The sequence below is a fragment of the Chenopodium album genome, chromosome 7 (genome assembly GCF_948465745.1).
Source record: "Chenopodium album chromosome 7, dcCheAlbu1.1, whole genome shotgun sequence".
In the NCBI taxonomy this organism is placed as follows: Eukaryota; Viridiplantae; Streptophyta; class Magnoliopsida; order Caryophyllales; family Amaranthaceae; genus Chenopodium; species Chenopodium album.
This window is the reverse complement of record NC_137840.1, coordinates 72,277,685-72,292,520: the sequence shown is the minus strand read 5'-3', so window position 1 is coordinate 72,292,520 and position 14,836 is coordinate 72,277,685. Positions and strand designations below refer to the sequence as shown.

The following is a 14,836-nucleotide window of genomic DNA, read 5'->3' as shown; positions in this document are numbered from 1 at the left end:
TAAATTAATAATTATGTAGTAGTAAGGTAAAGATAATTTATAACTTTATAAATTTTGGTCGGCAATAGTTAATTAATGGTTAATGATATGGTGCAGATTTTATCATAGTAAAATAACCATAAGGCTAAGTTATGGAAGGCTGTTTGTAGCCTGTTGGTTTGTATAAAAAGATGATTCTCCTTTGTAGGAAGGCTGTTTTTTGTTTGTACATTATAGGTATTTTAAAATTAACTTAGAGGTTCCAACTTCACTAATTTTTTGCATACTAATGCAAAATACTAAGATAGGTATGTGCCGAGTCCTAACCATAAAATGAAGCGTATACCTGTTTTACATTTTTACGGCATTATCATGATATAATGTTGCTACTCAAGTAAAGAATAGGAGTTATACGGGTGATTTTGAAAGATAAGATATTAGAGTTATTACACCAAATTATTATTAAGGATGTCACGTGCTTAATTCAGTTAATAAGCGAGTTATCCTATCTTAATCAAAATCTCAAGTTCAAGACCTTAAACTTAGGGATGCAACAACACTTGTTAGAAGAGCTTTCTACCCAATTAACACCTATTTCGACTATAATTCAAATTAATCAGTGTCTAATAGGCTTTAAATTACCGAGATTTTTGCCTAAAAAAAAAAAGTTGTTTTTGAAGACAAAACAAATGTGTTGTTGGGCAGTGCAATTGAACCCAGGTTCTGGGTAATCTATGGCAGCATGGAAAAGAACACCTAAGCCCTTTTCACACTACATTTTACTGTGGTAGTTTAATTAATTAGTGCTTAATTAAGCTACACGCTTGTGTTATTTAGTGTACCTATACGATAGGGACATATGAACATTCGGTCCAATTTAAATTAAAATACAATAAAAAGGGTTTAGAAGCCAAAAATTGGGAGGTATATCAAGAAAGCCTACAACTATATATTTATATTGGATAACTCGATAAATCCATAGCTTATGGAGTTATGGGATTGTGATTAACACATTACATGCCAAACTTTCCACCTTTTTTTATTTTTTATTTTTATTTTTTAAATTTGTCTTGATTTGGAGAGGATTTATTTATTAACTAAAAGACATTGAATAAAATTACTCACTATAACACCACACTTTATATATATAATGTTAAATTCATATTATAAATACTTAAGAAATGGTTTTAAACATAACATTACATGCAATGTTGACATGTTATCGTGAAATATTTCAAAATAATATAGCGTATTTATTTTTAAAGAGAACCACAAAAGACAAATGTGACGAAGTTCATTCAAGACATGCACCGTGATAAATACCGAGTAATTAACGTTGTAGACGTAACAAACTTGTCAATCTCCACTCTCCAGCACCGAGCAAGGAGCAATCCTAAACGTCACGTCCTCCATGCAGTGCAACAGCAAAATGGTTGTGAAGCAATAAATTAGTGACACACCTCATTGTAATTGTAATTTCATATTAAAGTAATTCTTTGGCTATTTTTCCTCTTTAAGCATCGAATGACTAGTTTCCTTTTTGAGAAAAAAGGGAAAAAAAAAAAAAAAAAAAAGAAGTGATGGGAGATTAGAAAAGAGACCACGATTAGATGTCTCAAAAACCTAAAAGATTAGTACTATATGACAAACATATTAAAGAGCAAATACTTCATACTCTAAACCATACAAAGCATACACAATATTCCAAGCGTATGATAGAATTTACACCTGAATATTAACAACAAAATTTCGAAATGAATTATCTTAAATGGATAACAAACTTTATATTGCTCCGAAAATTATTAGCACAACATATTTATTTAATTACCTATAAGTTTAGTTTTTAAAATTATTGGAAAAGAAAACTAGGTTAGATCATACCCACAAGCCAACTTATAAGAACATCCTAATAGGAAAAAGAGTGTCTTTTAGTTCGCGGCTTAATTTGCCTCTTGATAACAAAGTTCTTTGCTAATTACTCTGTATATGAGTATAATTAACCTAATACTCCGTATGAAGTAGACCCCTTCACTAACTTTCTCGTTCTCGTTCTCGTTCTTACCTACTCGGCTACTCTCATAGTATGTATATCCATAGTCTAAGGGCCTGTTTTGATTGACTGAACTCAGCTGAACTGAACTGAGCTGAGCTGAACTTATTAATTAGTGATTTTTAACTACAGATTAGTGATCTTTGATTATTTATTGATTTTTTATTACTATATATATGTGTATATACAAATGTACATATTATTATTATTATTAATTATTGATGATTATTGTTATTATTATTTTGAGAAGGCGAGTAGAGAGCATAAGAAAATTTACTATTTTAGGGAATAATTAATTGAAGAAAATAATTGCAATAGAAATCAACATTACATTTTTTTAGACAATTAAGGGCCTGTTCCGATTGACAGAACTCAGCTGAACTGAACTGAGCTGAACTGAACTTATTAATTAGTGATTTTTAACTACGGATTAGTGATCTTTGATTATTTATTGATTTTTTATTACTATACATATGTGTATATACAAATGTACATATTATTATTATTATTATTATTATTATAGTTAAACACTCAAAAATTGAGTCTAACCAAAATTCGAAGAGCACTGTACTGTCCTCCAAATATTCCCAAAATGTCCTTTCACACTTATAAAGGAAACAACGTTAACGGTGGAAAAGGCTCTTTATAACTTTATTTTACCCTCATTTTTCAGTAATCAGACCTTTTTTTTTTTTTTTGTACTGGACCATCCACAAATTTGTTGGTTATCCTGTTGAATAACGCAGACTTGTGAGGGTATCCGATTCTTTTCTTTACAATAGTAAAACATTCATGTAGCAAACTAATAAAGTTGGTTTCTAACGTTACACTACCACTACATTCACTTTTTTCAGTTTATGAGTTTCCTTTAAAGTAAAACAAACTCTTGTTATACATGAAATAATCACCAAATTTCATACTCCCTCGGTCCAAAATCTTATCGTCACAATGCTGATTCGGAGCACACGAACAATAGGCTAGCTATCGAAGTATAGTATCAGCCCTCCCCATCCCCCATGCGCACACGTACACCACCTAAAAATTTTACAACCACACTTACGCTTATTCTTAACCCGATAAACCACTCGTAGTGCAATAAGCAAATGGCTAACCTTTCAATTATTATTACACAACGCTAATACGAAAAAAACTTAATGGTCTACTGTAATCGGAGTACTAAATGTATAGGTTCACACCCAATTGTACGCACACAAACTAGTTGAAGCTTACCTAAAGTCTCATGCCCCAGTCTAAACTCAAAATAGGACTAGGAAGTAGGAAGGACATCCCAAGAACCCAAAACTCAAGGCATTGAATTTTCATACCCTTAAATTTGGGGATTAGCAAAACGCCAAAACCCAGTGATAAAGTAGTAAAACTACAAGCAAGACAGTTAAAACAATAAGAAGATAAATTATTATAAAGCTTCGAATCCAATGCATAATCCAAAGTTAAAGTAAATAAGGAGTATTAATCCAAACAATATTTTTTCTTCTTCTTCCTCAAAAGGTTAACCCAAAATATATATGGTCCACTTAGCTCAGTTCAATTCAGGAGCAGTCCAAAATTTCCAACATGATAGTATGATACAGGAGAATACCAATATTCAAATCTTCTGTAAAAGAAATCTTTAGGTGGGTCCACTTTATTCTATAATTTCCATTAACATGTTCCCACTTATCCTGAAACTAGGTTGCTACATCGAAGTTTTTCAAAATAAAAGGATCAAAATGTTAAGATCCTAAGGTACAAACTGTTAAGTGCTTCATCAAGTACGAGTTTTTCGATTTGTCGTCAAAGTATCATTTGTAACTACTAAACACGTTACACGTCATGTAAATAACCTAAACACAAGTACACAACACTTTTAAATGAACATTCAGATTTTATTGAAATGACTGCTTTCTGATTTCACTCTTTTCTCCCATCTACCTTACGAGGATAACCCGCCACTAATAGAGGCTTTGGGGCCATGCCTTCAGATGGAAATCGCTATGGTGTATCATTTATCGGAAAATCTATTTCTCTTACTCTTCCTTTGCTTATTCTAAAAGCAGCACAGTCTAGATGAACGCCCAAGGATTCTTTTTGAATAGGAAAAAAAAAAGGATAAAAAATTTCTACTAACTATTATGAAAAAGAGTTTCCAAGAAAAATAACAGCTTGTGAGTCTGTCCTTACTCTGACCGTCTTTGACAAACCCTTTGTAACGCACACTGATGCATCAGACCGTGCCATAATCCATTTAGATAACTATATAGCTCAAAGGAGCAGTCGCATGGAACGAGAAAGGAATTTAACTAGCTAAGGCATCAGATTTTTTTTTTCTCATAAGATCCAAAAAATCAACCCGTCCCACCACTATACCTTCAAAATCAAATGCTAATCCTCACAGATATTTTCCCATCTAACTCGCCAGGTGCGGGGTAGTTTTCAGCGAGATATGAGAGTAGTGCCTAGGAGAATCAGAATTCAGAATCATATCCAATCAAATAATGCAAAACCACAAATACAACAAAATAAGGCCACCATCAAATGTGCAATAATCAAACACACGACCAAAAACAATGTGCCATTTGGGTAATTATTAAAGCGGAAGAATTCCAGAACCACCCAAACCAATGGCATACTAAATATTAATCACCCAAGAGAAGCCAAAAAGATTAAAAAAAAAAAGAAGGGGTCAGATTAAGAAATAACAAAGACCCAAACAAAGTCCCCACAAGTCCATGGGTGACACCAGTTATGTGGTTAAAGAAAGGTCCCTACCACGTTCGTTTGCGAAAACAGCTAAGCAAAAGAATAGAAAGTGTAGATCTTCCTATAAGTCAAACATCATACATGGACCACATTATACTACATGTTATCATCCTTTTGTAGACTATTGCTGAAGTTTTTTTTTTTTATATTTCTTGGGTTTTCATTCTCAGTCTAATCTAGTGCAAGTTGGGAGCAAATTAACATGCACATTTCATGAACTTCTTCATTGTACCAAACTTACTGAAACTGATTTTGAGCTTTTGTAGTTGGCATCCTTGCTTAGATCATGATCCGGTAGGAGTGGAGCTAGCTTTTTTCTCATCGTTCTCGTGAAAGCCGTAATTCTGAAATATGCCCTGAAGCATGATTTTGAGAAGGCGAGTAGGTCAGATATTTAAGCAGCAGAATATAGTAGTACCTGTATTACTGTATATGATTTGCTAGATATATTGTACTACTACGTACATGTGCAAGTGTAAGAAAAATCTAGGAAAAGATGAAAAATATTTGATGAAAATGGGTGAAGTAATCCTCATACAGTCATGCATTTATTTTGTCAGATTCTCTACGTACAGCTATCAGAAAGTGATAGTTGAAGGCCGGCCAATTTTTTATGGGTTTTTATTTATTTTTTTGAAAAATGTACAGGCATTATCTATTGATAAAAATAACACATCAAAACTCATTTTGTGAGAACTTGGATGGTTGGTACAAGAACATACCAGAGCATCATTCATAGCAAGAGCAACACAGTAGTGTTCCTGTAGAAGAAATTGAGAAAAAAATTTGTTAGCAATTTTAACTATGGAAAAATTCTGAATCTCAGGGACACCTACAGGGAAAAAAGCAGACAAGCAGACTCTGGGGATTTTAGAAAATGATACTCTGTAATAAGAATTTTGAAAATAATATCCCAGGAGCAACTTCTTGCAGTTGAATCCAGCACATGTACTGAACCATGGATCGAGGACATTTTACCACCCAGATAAACTCAGCTTAATGCAGTCAGCTGAAACCATCTCCAGACACCAATATTCTACCAAGAGTTTACATCCAAATGGATCTTAATAACAAGCAACATTTAGTTTAGTAACTTCATTTTGGTTGAAGGGAAAGTACTAAAAATAACCACCTTTCAATTTATGCGCACAAAATAATAAATAGAACCTAAATTGTCACATGCTTTTGAAGATCATGAAAACGCATGCCAAGCATAAAAGGGTAAATTATTAGTTAGAGTTGTCTACAAAGACAAACTCTTGGAAACCATGAACTCAAGTCCAAAAATTGTATATATATTATTCATCTGTTTAACTTTGTAGGCATCCTTGATCCATAACTTTCATGTGTATGGCTAGATGTTTGTGTATAGAAGAAATTTGTTTAAGTCAAAGAGTAATGTTATCAGACATTTGGGGCAACAAAGCTACTTAAAAACATATAGCATATTAGTCACTCTCACTAAAACATCATTAGCAGGACAACAATTAAGGAAATTTATCCCATACACAGATGTTGAAGAAAAGCCCTCATGGTCATTGGACGAGTAGGTCATCACTTAAGGGCGACCAAATCAATAGCCCATCTCTTATGACATTACATCATAGAGAATGGTTGAAAATTTGACCATACCCCAACCCTGAATTCCTCCACCTACAAATTTCTTCCTCACTGCCACTTAGTTCTACCTAGATTTTCATGGTTCACCCCACCTTCATTTCCGGGACCACCCAATACAGGCCACTCCTCACCCAGTCACCCCCCTCACGGCCCCTCAAAGCCCAACGTGTCCAATTGTCCATTATAGTGCCATACAAAAAGCAAAGAAACAAACTCACTACATACAGCTCATTAATCTTGGTCTAACAAGTTCGCTACCTGACAGCAAACAAACTTGATCAATGCTTGTGAGTTTAAAAAATAAAACAACCTCAGACAAATTCAATACATCTAGAGCAAGATGAGCTCACGTATCAAGATCAGAAGCACTAGATTTTATATTGAGTCTCAAGGGGAAGATGGTTCCACTCAACTTGTATGTTTAATTTACAGGGACCATAATTGACATAATGAAACATCGAAATAAAAACTTGCCTGCATCATGTGCCACTCCTCAAATTCATCGAATAACTCCAGGCACTCAATCCTAAATACAATATTACAAAAGAGAAACTTTAGGTGGGTTACCTGGGAAGGGTGCATAATGAGTAAAGCAGGTAAATGAAAATTTAAAAATTAGACATGTGCAACATAGAAGTCAAAATTTAAATACTATTAACCTGAAAAGGCATTCTAGATAAAAGAAAATATTCTAAATCCATCTAAAATATCAATATCCCATAAACAACATGACCACAATTCAGTACACCATGATAATATCGAGCCATCACCTCCTTGACAAGGCATGGAATATATTCACTTCTTGAACCAACAAGAAGAAAATGCACCTTCTGATCTGCAAATGCAAGTAGGTATCCAAACACAGTATAACCTTTGCCAAATGACCCAGCTCGATAATAACACTACTATCCACACGCAAAGTAGAAAATGCAACTTCATTACGAAAGAAGTTATAAAGAATCTACCTGCGTCTTTCTTGGGAATCTATAAATTCACTGTAAACTCTCAGCATGTCCCAAGCAGTAGCCCTCTGAAACATCGCATATATTTTAAAATATATAATTAGGACAAACAAAAGAGAAAATACATAGATAGAGTACACCAATAACAATCAAAAGCAAAAAGGCAAGCTTAGTCATTGTATACATGTAACTAACCACATATGTGGAATTCTAGTAACAAAAACTCAATAATTGCTCATTGATGTACTCAATTTTTAAATAATATGGACAAATAATATTTTGCTACTTGTGAATAATTATATATAATAGCCAATCTCATCAGTTGACTTCCAAAGTACCCATTAACAGTCTTGGATCGCACACTGCAGGCTTTACTCATCTTCGGGTGACTTATTTCTTAGGAACGAGGTGCTTTCAGGGGAATATCATGTAATATAAACTCAAATTCTCAAAAAGACATCCCATAACAAAAAATTTAAACTTTGGAAGTGAAGTAGCCAAGTAATTACAGAAAGTACAAATTATACCTGCCATCCCTGATCAAGGAAAAGCCTTTCTTTCGCTTCCAAAGTTGGTGTAGCATGTATGCCTAAGAGCCCACAACCACGGCACTAAAAGAAAAGCAAGAGATTATCATACACTAAGTAGTGGAAGACAAAACAAGTGGAGGTAAAAATGGAGTATTAGAATAATTTCTTCAGGAATTGCAAGGTAAAGCCAAAATCAAGTGCAAGGAATTGAAAAAAAAGATGTATTCAATCATATTGATCTCATAGAAATGAAAGAAAACTTGAGGTAGCATAGTTATCACAAGAAGAGTAGAAGATCGAAAGAAAAAAAAAATTAAAAATAATTACCTCCAAATTAAGAATCATTTGCTCTCCAAAAGCATCATCTGGATGAATCTGTGAAAACAAATACAGAAATAAGCACATCGTACAAAGGGGTGACTCCAAGAAGACAAACAGCTGTGAATCAAGGATGTATAACCTGCTCATATAGAAAAAATACAGCTGTGGAAAATGTTTTTGCAGCCCAACCAACTATAGAACGGCTTGACTCAGGATCCAAGTATATCAAAACGCACTCTGCAATAATAAATGTTGGCAGACTGATATTGTCATCAGAATAAGCATTATCATCTAGCCACATCTTTGCTAATTTAAGCAAACGTATATGGATGACAAATTAAATTTGAAGAGAGTTGGGCGACCACACAGGGGAGCATGGGATAAGATGTATTCAATCTGACCAAAGAACTAGTTTACTTTCATCCGGTTGACAACAAAAAAAAATTGGCACACAATTTCCCCTTTTTTTTATCTTGACAAATTTTCTGTCCATCCTCTACTTCTTAAGAAGCTAGAACCAAATATTGAACCCATAGAATTTAAACTTTAAAACGACAGAGCTTGCAGAATGAGAATCATACTTAGGGTATTAACCCTCCTCCTAATCTCCTATCCTTAAGGTCAAGGAAATACAACTGCTGAACTGGAGGGGATCTCCACACTTCACCAACTTTAACAATCACTTACATAACAGAACTAGTGAATAAATCCTTAGTGAAACAGAAAATTTCATGCATACCTGGGATCAAGGTTAGCTAAACCTATTACATCATTTAAATTTTGAATATCCCTCAAATCAACAGGAAGCAGTTTGTAATGATCTCCATGCACTTCTCCATTTTCTGCACAAGCCAAAAGATATACAGTCAGCAGCAAGCCAATTTCCAATTAAGTGGTAGCAGTCAGGAAGGCTACTAAGTGGTACAGATGGAATCCTCATAAAACAATCAGAATACTTCAATTCAATTGCAGTAAGTATTCAAACGAACATAAACCCGCCATGCAACACATGCACACACACACACACATACACACAGGCCACAGGGGTACAGATGCCAGCACTGAAGGATCTATAAAGGATTAGAGCAATAGGCAGTATACATATAACACCAAGCATGCGCCTCTAATTAAGGTGTTGATGATGACAGTTTAAATCATTTAAAAAAAAGGTAATCAATTGCATGCTATCAAGCACAAACATAAGTAAAAGTAGAAGCTCAGTACGACTACATACACAAGTGTCAAGTGTTCTGAATCAAATGATTTGACTGTAAAGGCATGTTGACTTACAAAAATCTAACAATAGTTATGAAAGTCTTACCTCGTGAAATCGAAGATGTTGGACCAAGTTTTTCTTTCAGCTCATTGTAAAACTCAATTAATGCAGCCTTCTTGCTAGTCACCTAAAGATTAATATGCAATACGACTTTGTAAGTTCATATCGATCCAGAAATGAAATTAAGAAAACAAACATTTTCTACAGATAGTTGGGATACCATGAAAGTTTACTAAACAGAAATCCCAGAAATGTCAAGTATTTTATATGGTAGCAAAAGTGATCTATCTTCTAAGTATCTGTTGCCGATTTGAATGCCTATAACTCTATAAGTTCCCACGACCTTGACAATCTTGCTTGATAAGTACATAATATAATATTAAACTCTCCCACCTTTCACCCACACATAAAATTGGGGGGGGGGGGGGGGGGGAGGGGGGAGTATAGACCATATAACTATTACTACACACAAATGGTAAAGCAAAATCTAAAGCATCACAATTTTACCTCCTTAAAATCCAGCTCCACATATAGGTATGGTGCCTTTCCTTCCGCCTATTACAAAGAAGCATCGCACATGTATCAATATACATTCCTACTGGTACAATAAAGACAATCATAATTATTAGCATATCATGCCAAATTGTCTAGACAAAGCTAACTATGTTCCAGATTATAATCCCCAAAATTTTGTAAAAGACCTAAAGGCTGAATCTTGTACCCATTTAAAGCAACGTATCATACCATGATAATTGCCACATGCAGCAGATAATCATTAGCTTCAAATTTTAGAGTTATATACCAATGTGGGAGTTATGAATTATAGAAGCAACCAATAAAACATGTGTGATGTATATTTAGTGTGTGTGGGTGAGGGGGGGCTACTGCCCAAATGAACATTATATATAATCAATTATAACTCCGAAATTAGTTCTAACTTAAAATAACACGCAGCCAAGAAGTTCATTAACGAGGACACGAGGGATCATTTGAGGGTTTAAGGGATAAAGGGCAAAAAAAGGGGGGAAACCCTCTTGCTCAAACTGCATAAAACATCTTATAATATATGGACTAATACATATATGCAACTCCAGGTTGAGGTGGACTTTGAATATAGGAAACCAGAAAGGGAACAATTGCTGGTAAAGTTCTAGCATCCATTTCAAACTACAAAATCATAAGCAAAATGTACCTGCAACTGAAAATATGTTGTATCAAAGCCCGCTCCAAGTGATAGAACTTGCTTCCTATTCTGATCATCAGTATTGAGAAACTGGAAAAGAAGCTTCCGAAGAGCAGCAAAACGGGCAAAATAACCTTTAAAAGGATAAATTCAAAAAATAAATAAATCAGATAAGAAAAAAAAAATTAAAAAAAAAAAAAAAAACTTATTACAACTAAGCCTACCACGATTAATTATAGGAGATCTCCTTACAGGCCTTCTCACAAACAAATGGATGTAGTCATCTCTCATGTATCCCTTTTTCACACAAGACCTAAGACAATTATTGAGAGGAGTAATCAGATTCACATAGAGCTAGGTTAACAACAAACAATAATTGCAAGTCACCTGCAGGTCCAGATTATTTTCTTCTAGATACAAAATTAAAGTCTATGCATTCATACAGCACAAAATAGTAAATGTTCTTTAGGCAAAAAATATATACAGTATAAGTTAGTATGGTTCACCAGTAAGTCTTCCAAAATCTCCATGATAATAAATTAATATACTCAACTAACGACTGAAGCCCTCTTTAGAGGAATTGGGGTATAATGATGAAGAAATGTGAAGATTGAAGGCAACATAGTATTTCTAAAGAACTTGTGGCGGACAACTTACAATAAGTATTATCTTAACCTTATCTTAAAGACTTGATAACATACAGTTAAAATCTACACATAAACATATGAAGTTAGTTACTCTTTTAGCTGTTGAAAGTTGTCGTTACCTTCAACTCTTCAAGGACAATCAAATTTTGAAAATTACAACAAGGGCATCATGATCTCGTTGTTTCTGCAAGCCTTCAAAACCTAAAAAACACATAGTCTATAACATCTTCCTTTCGCATGTCATCTAAGTCATCGTCAGTTGAAATACTCATAGTTCTATCTTCTTTTTCTTTCTTCCCCACCCCATCCTAACATTAAAAATACAATTAATTTACAAGCAAATTAAATCTAAAAAGATTTCCTCCCTTCCTTTCTTCCATTCCTCTCGCTGCAGACAGTCAAACAGCAACCTCTTGTTCACACAATTAGCAAATATTAGCCTCACAGCTCTCAATTACCACGCATAGCTTAATTTCTATAATCTCAAGTTCTGTCAAATAAGAGATCTTGCTAGTAAGTAGCCCTCATCACTAATTCACTATTGCAACCACCTGAGTGAATTACTCTTAACATTTTGATAGCGTGCCAACTAACTTCATTCATGTACAGGCCCTTGATTAAACAATTCCCATTTTACACACTGCTGGGCCCAAACTCATGCGTGATGCATTGCCTCCTCGTTAAAGTGAACGATGCAACGCCTGCAAGGGCTGAATCTCCAAACAATGGATCACACATTCTCGGGACTAATAACGCCTCCTTTATAACTGGCAACCCCGTGTAAAGAAATCAGTAAAGCTTCACCACCCCCCTCCCCGCCGCCCCTCCCCACCTCACCCCCAACAACACAAAACCAAGCCACAACAAGGCCATTATCTCTAAACCCAAATTTCTTATCATAAGTGTCAATACATCAAACACAATACCCGTGAAATTTCGTAGCAATAGAATTGGGTTCTTAAATTGCAGTCCCCCATTTCAATTCTTACAGTTCCAACTATCTAAATTAGGAGTAAATTGCAAAATAAAGGCCAAGGTGGAGAAACATAAAAAATAAAATCGATTCAACACATACGCAAAAATTAATCGATCATCCAAAACACATTCGAAATAACATAATTAAAACCGGGTCAATTATAAACAGCAAAAAAATCCCAAAAAATTCAATCTTGCATCATGTACAAAAATATGCATAAATATTGCTGAAATAAATAATTAAAAAAAAAAATTAAAAAGGGGATACAAAGAGATATCGCTCACAATTTGCTAGCAGAAGCGTCGTCATTGGTGGCTTGAACAGCAGCAGTGTTGCTGCTTACATCAGCTGATTTTGTCGCCATTTTCGTCCTTTCTCAAACACTCAGATTGATTGAATCAAATTATGAATGACAACAGTTCGTGGAAAAAATAGGCGCTACGCAATTGCTAGCTTGTTACTATATCTGTTTTTTTTTTATAGTCTAATGTTTAGAAAATTTGTCATTTTGTCAAAAGTCTTACCAATCTTAGCCATTTATTAATTATGTTTTTTTATCCAGTAAAATTATATTTAATTGAGATAAATTAATTCGTGTCTTATTAACTAAAAAATGTTTATATCATTACTTAATCTCGAAACTAACAAGTCTTACTATTTAAATAGTCGAATTTGATTAGCAAATTAAACAAGTACAAACTAGCAACCCGGACAATTTTAAAGTTGTTTTATAAGAGAAGAGTAATACGAAGGCCTTGTTTGGTTGAACAAAAAAAGTGGGGGAATTGAAAAATCATGGGAATTTAAAAATTGGGGTTTTGTTTGGTTGGCTAGTGAAATATGTAGGAATTGCACATTCATGGGAATTTCCAATTCCTAAAAAATGTGGGAATTAAATTAGGCCTTGTTTGGTTGGCTAAATATTTTGTGGGAAGTCAAAATTCCCATGAATTTCATTTTCACTATCTTGTTTGGTTGACACAAAAAAGTGAAAATGGGGGCAATGTAAATTCATGGGAATTTTGACTTCCCACAAAACATGGGAATTCAGGAGAGTGAGGGATAGCTCAAGTGGTTAGAGTCTCACTCCCGGCTTCAGGAGATCTTAGGATCGATTCTCACCCCCGCCCATGTGGCTATCTAAACACCAAAAAAAAAAAAACATGGGAATTCACTTACCTTACCCCCCTGGTAAGTTGTACTTCCTCCATTCTTAACCAAACAAATTTGTTAAATTCCCATGATTTTGATGATGGATTTTATTTCCCACAAATTGAAATTTCATGGGAATTTACACTTCCCTAATGAACCAAACAACCCCTTACCAAGGGTCCCCCCGGGTAACTCAAAATTCTCATGAATTGCAATTTCCTTTATAACAACCAAACAAATTTGTGCAATTCCTAGGAAATTGAATGTGGAATTTAATTCTAATGAAATGCAATTGCCTATGGGAAATGAGTTCCCATGTCAATCAAACAACACTGAAGTATTAAAGAATATGTAGAATAACAACTTAAAGAGCTACGAAGTGTTATTTTACGTCTTATGATTTTGGTATTGTCATATAGGTGAATTTGCATGGTATTTGTAATAGTGCAAATTAATATTTTCTCCCTTTCTTTTTAGTTGACAGATTTCTTTAGTCACGTTTGCCAATGCACAAATTTAACCATTAATATCTTTAATTTCGGATAAGTAAAATTATAAAAATTTAATATTCAGAAAATATATATATCGTGACGATTCTAACACGATCCCACATTACTATATTTTTTACATATAAATCACAAAACACGTGTGTAAATAGTGCTAAAGTCAAAACGTGTCAACTAATAAAAAACGGAGGTAGTATTGCATTTTGGGTTACACCCTTAGGCCATATAAGTGATAAGAAGGGTGGTTAAACATTAATATCAATCTTTTGTGCTCCCGGGTGTACCTTCCTCTCGATACACTCAGGGGCGTATTTGTAATTTTATTATTAGTTTGTTTGGCTGAACTTTCTTCCTCTTTCGTCCTCGTTCAAATCAAACTTCCAAACTCACTCGCCAAATCAACTTCCTCATATCATGCCAAATCAAACCAGTCTTTGCGAGAATCAAACCAAATCAAATTATTCCTCATCTCATGCCAAATCAAATTCCTGATTACTGATGGAATTCCTACAACATCACCGACGACTAAGGTATTAGGAGTGAATGTAAAGAACACTTACATGTATACCTTAAGTTATCCCCCACTCTCAAGCGAACAAGCCATCAATGTTCCGATATTAAACATTGAATATTACTACGTAAATCAATAAGTTGATTAGTAACATGCTACTTCATTTGTCCCCAAATTATTGTTGACTTAGGACCTGTTCACTTCAGCTTAATTTCAGTTCAATTCAGCTCTATTCAGTTCAGTTCAGTTCAACTCCTAATTTTCTTCTCTTATAAAATATTCATTTAAGCTCTATTCAGTTTAGTTCAGCTCCAACCAGTTCAGTTTCAGTTAAGCTCCAATTAGTTCAGTTCAGTTAAATAA

At 34.2% G+C, this 14,836-nt stretch overlaps 1 protein-coding gene across 1 annotated transcript; it reads right to left on the bottom strand.

The window, feature by feature from the left end:
* Positions 1-4,698: 4,698 nt before the first annotated feature.
* On the bottom strand, positions 4,699-12,761 carry LOC145638406 (leucine carboxyl methyltransferase 1 homolog). Its single transcript, XM_081689375.1, has 13 exons — positions 12,589-12,761; positions 10,906-10,994; positions 10,691-10,815; positions 10,006-10,053; positions 9,544-9,625; positions 8,962-9,064; positions 8,362-8,482; positions 8,229-8,276; positions 7,899-7,982; positions 7,375-7,439; positions 6,884-6,935; positions 5,512-5,550; positions 4,699-5,145 (listed from the first exon to the last, which is right to left on the bottom strand). The coding sequence occupies exons 1-13, from the start codon at positions 12,666-12,668 to the stop codon at positions 5,074-5,076; spliced, it is 1,008 nt and encodes a 335-aa protein (XP_081545501.1). The 5' UTR covers positions 12,669-12,761; the 3' UTR covers positions 4,699-5,073.
* Positions 12,762-14,836: the final 2,075 nt, after the last annotated feature.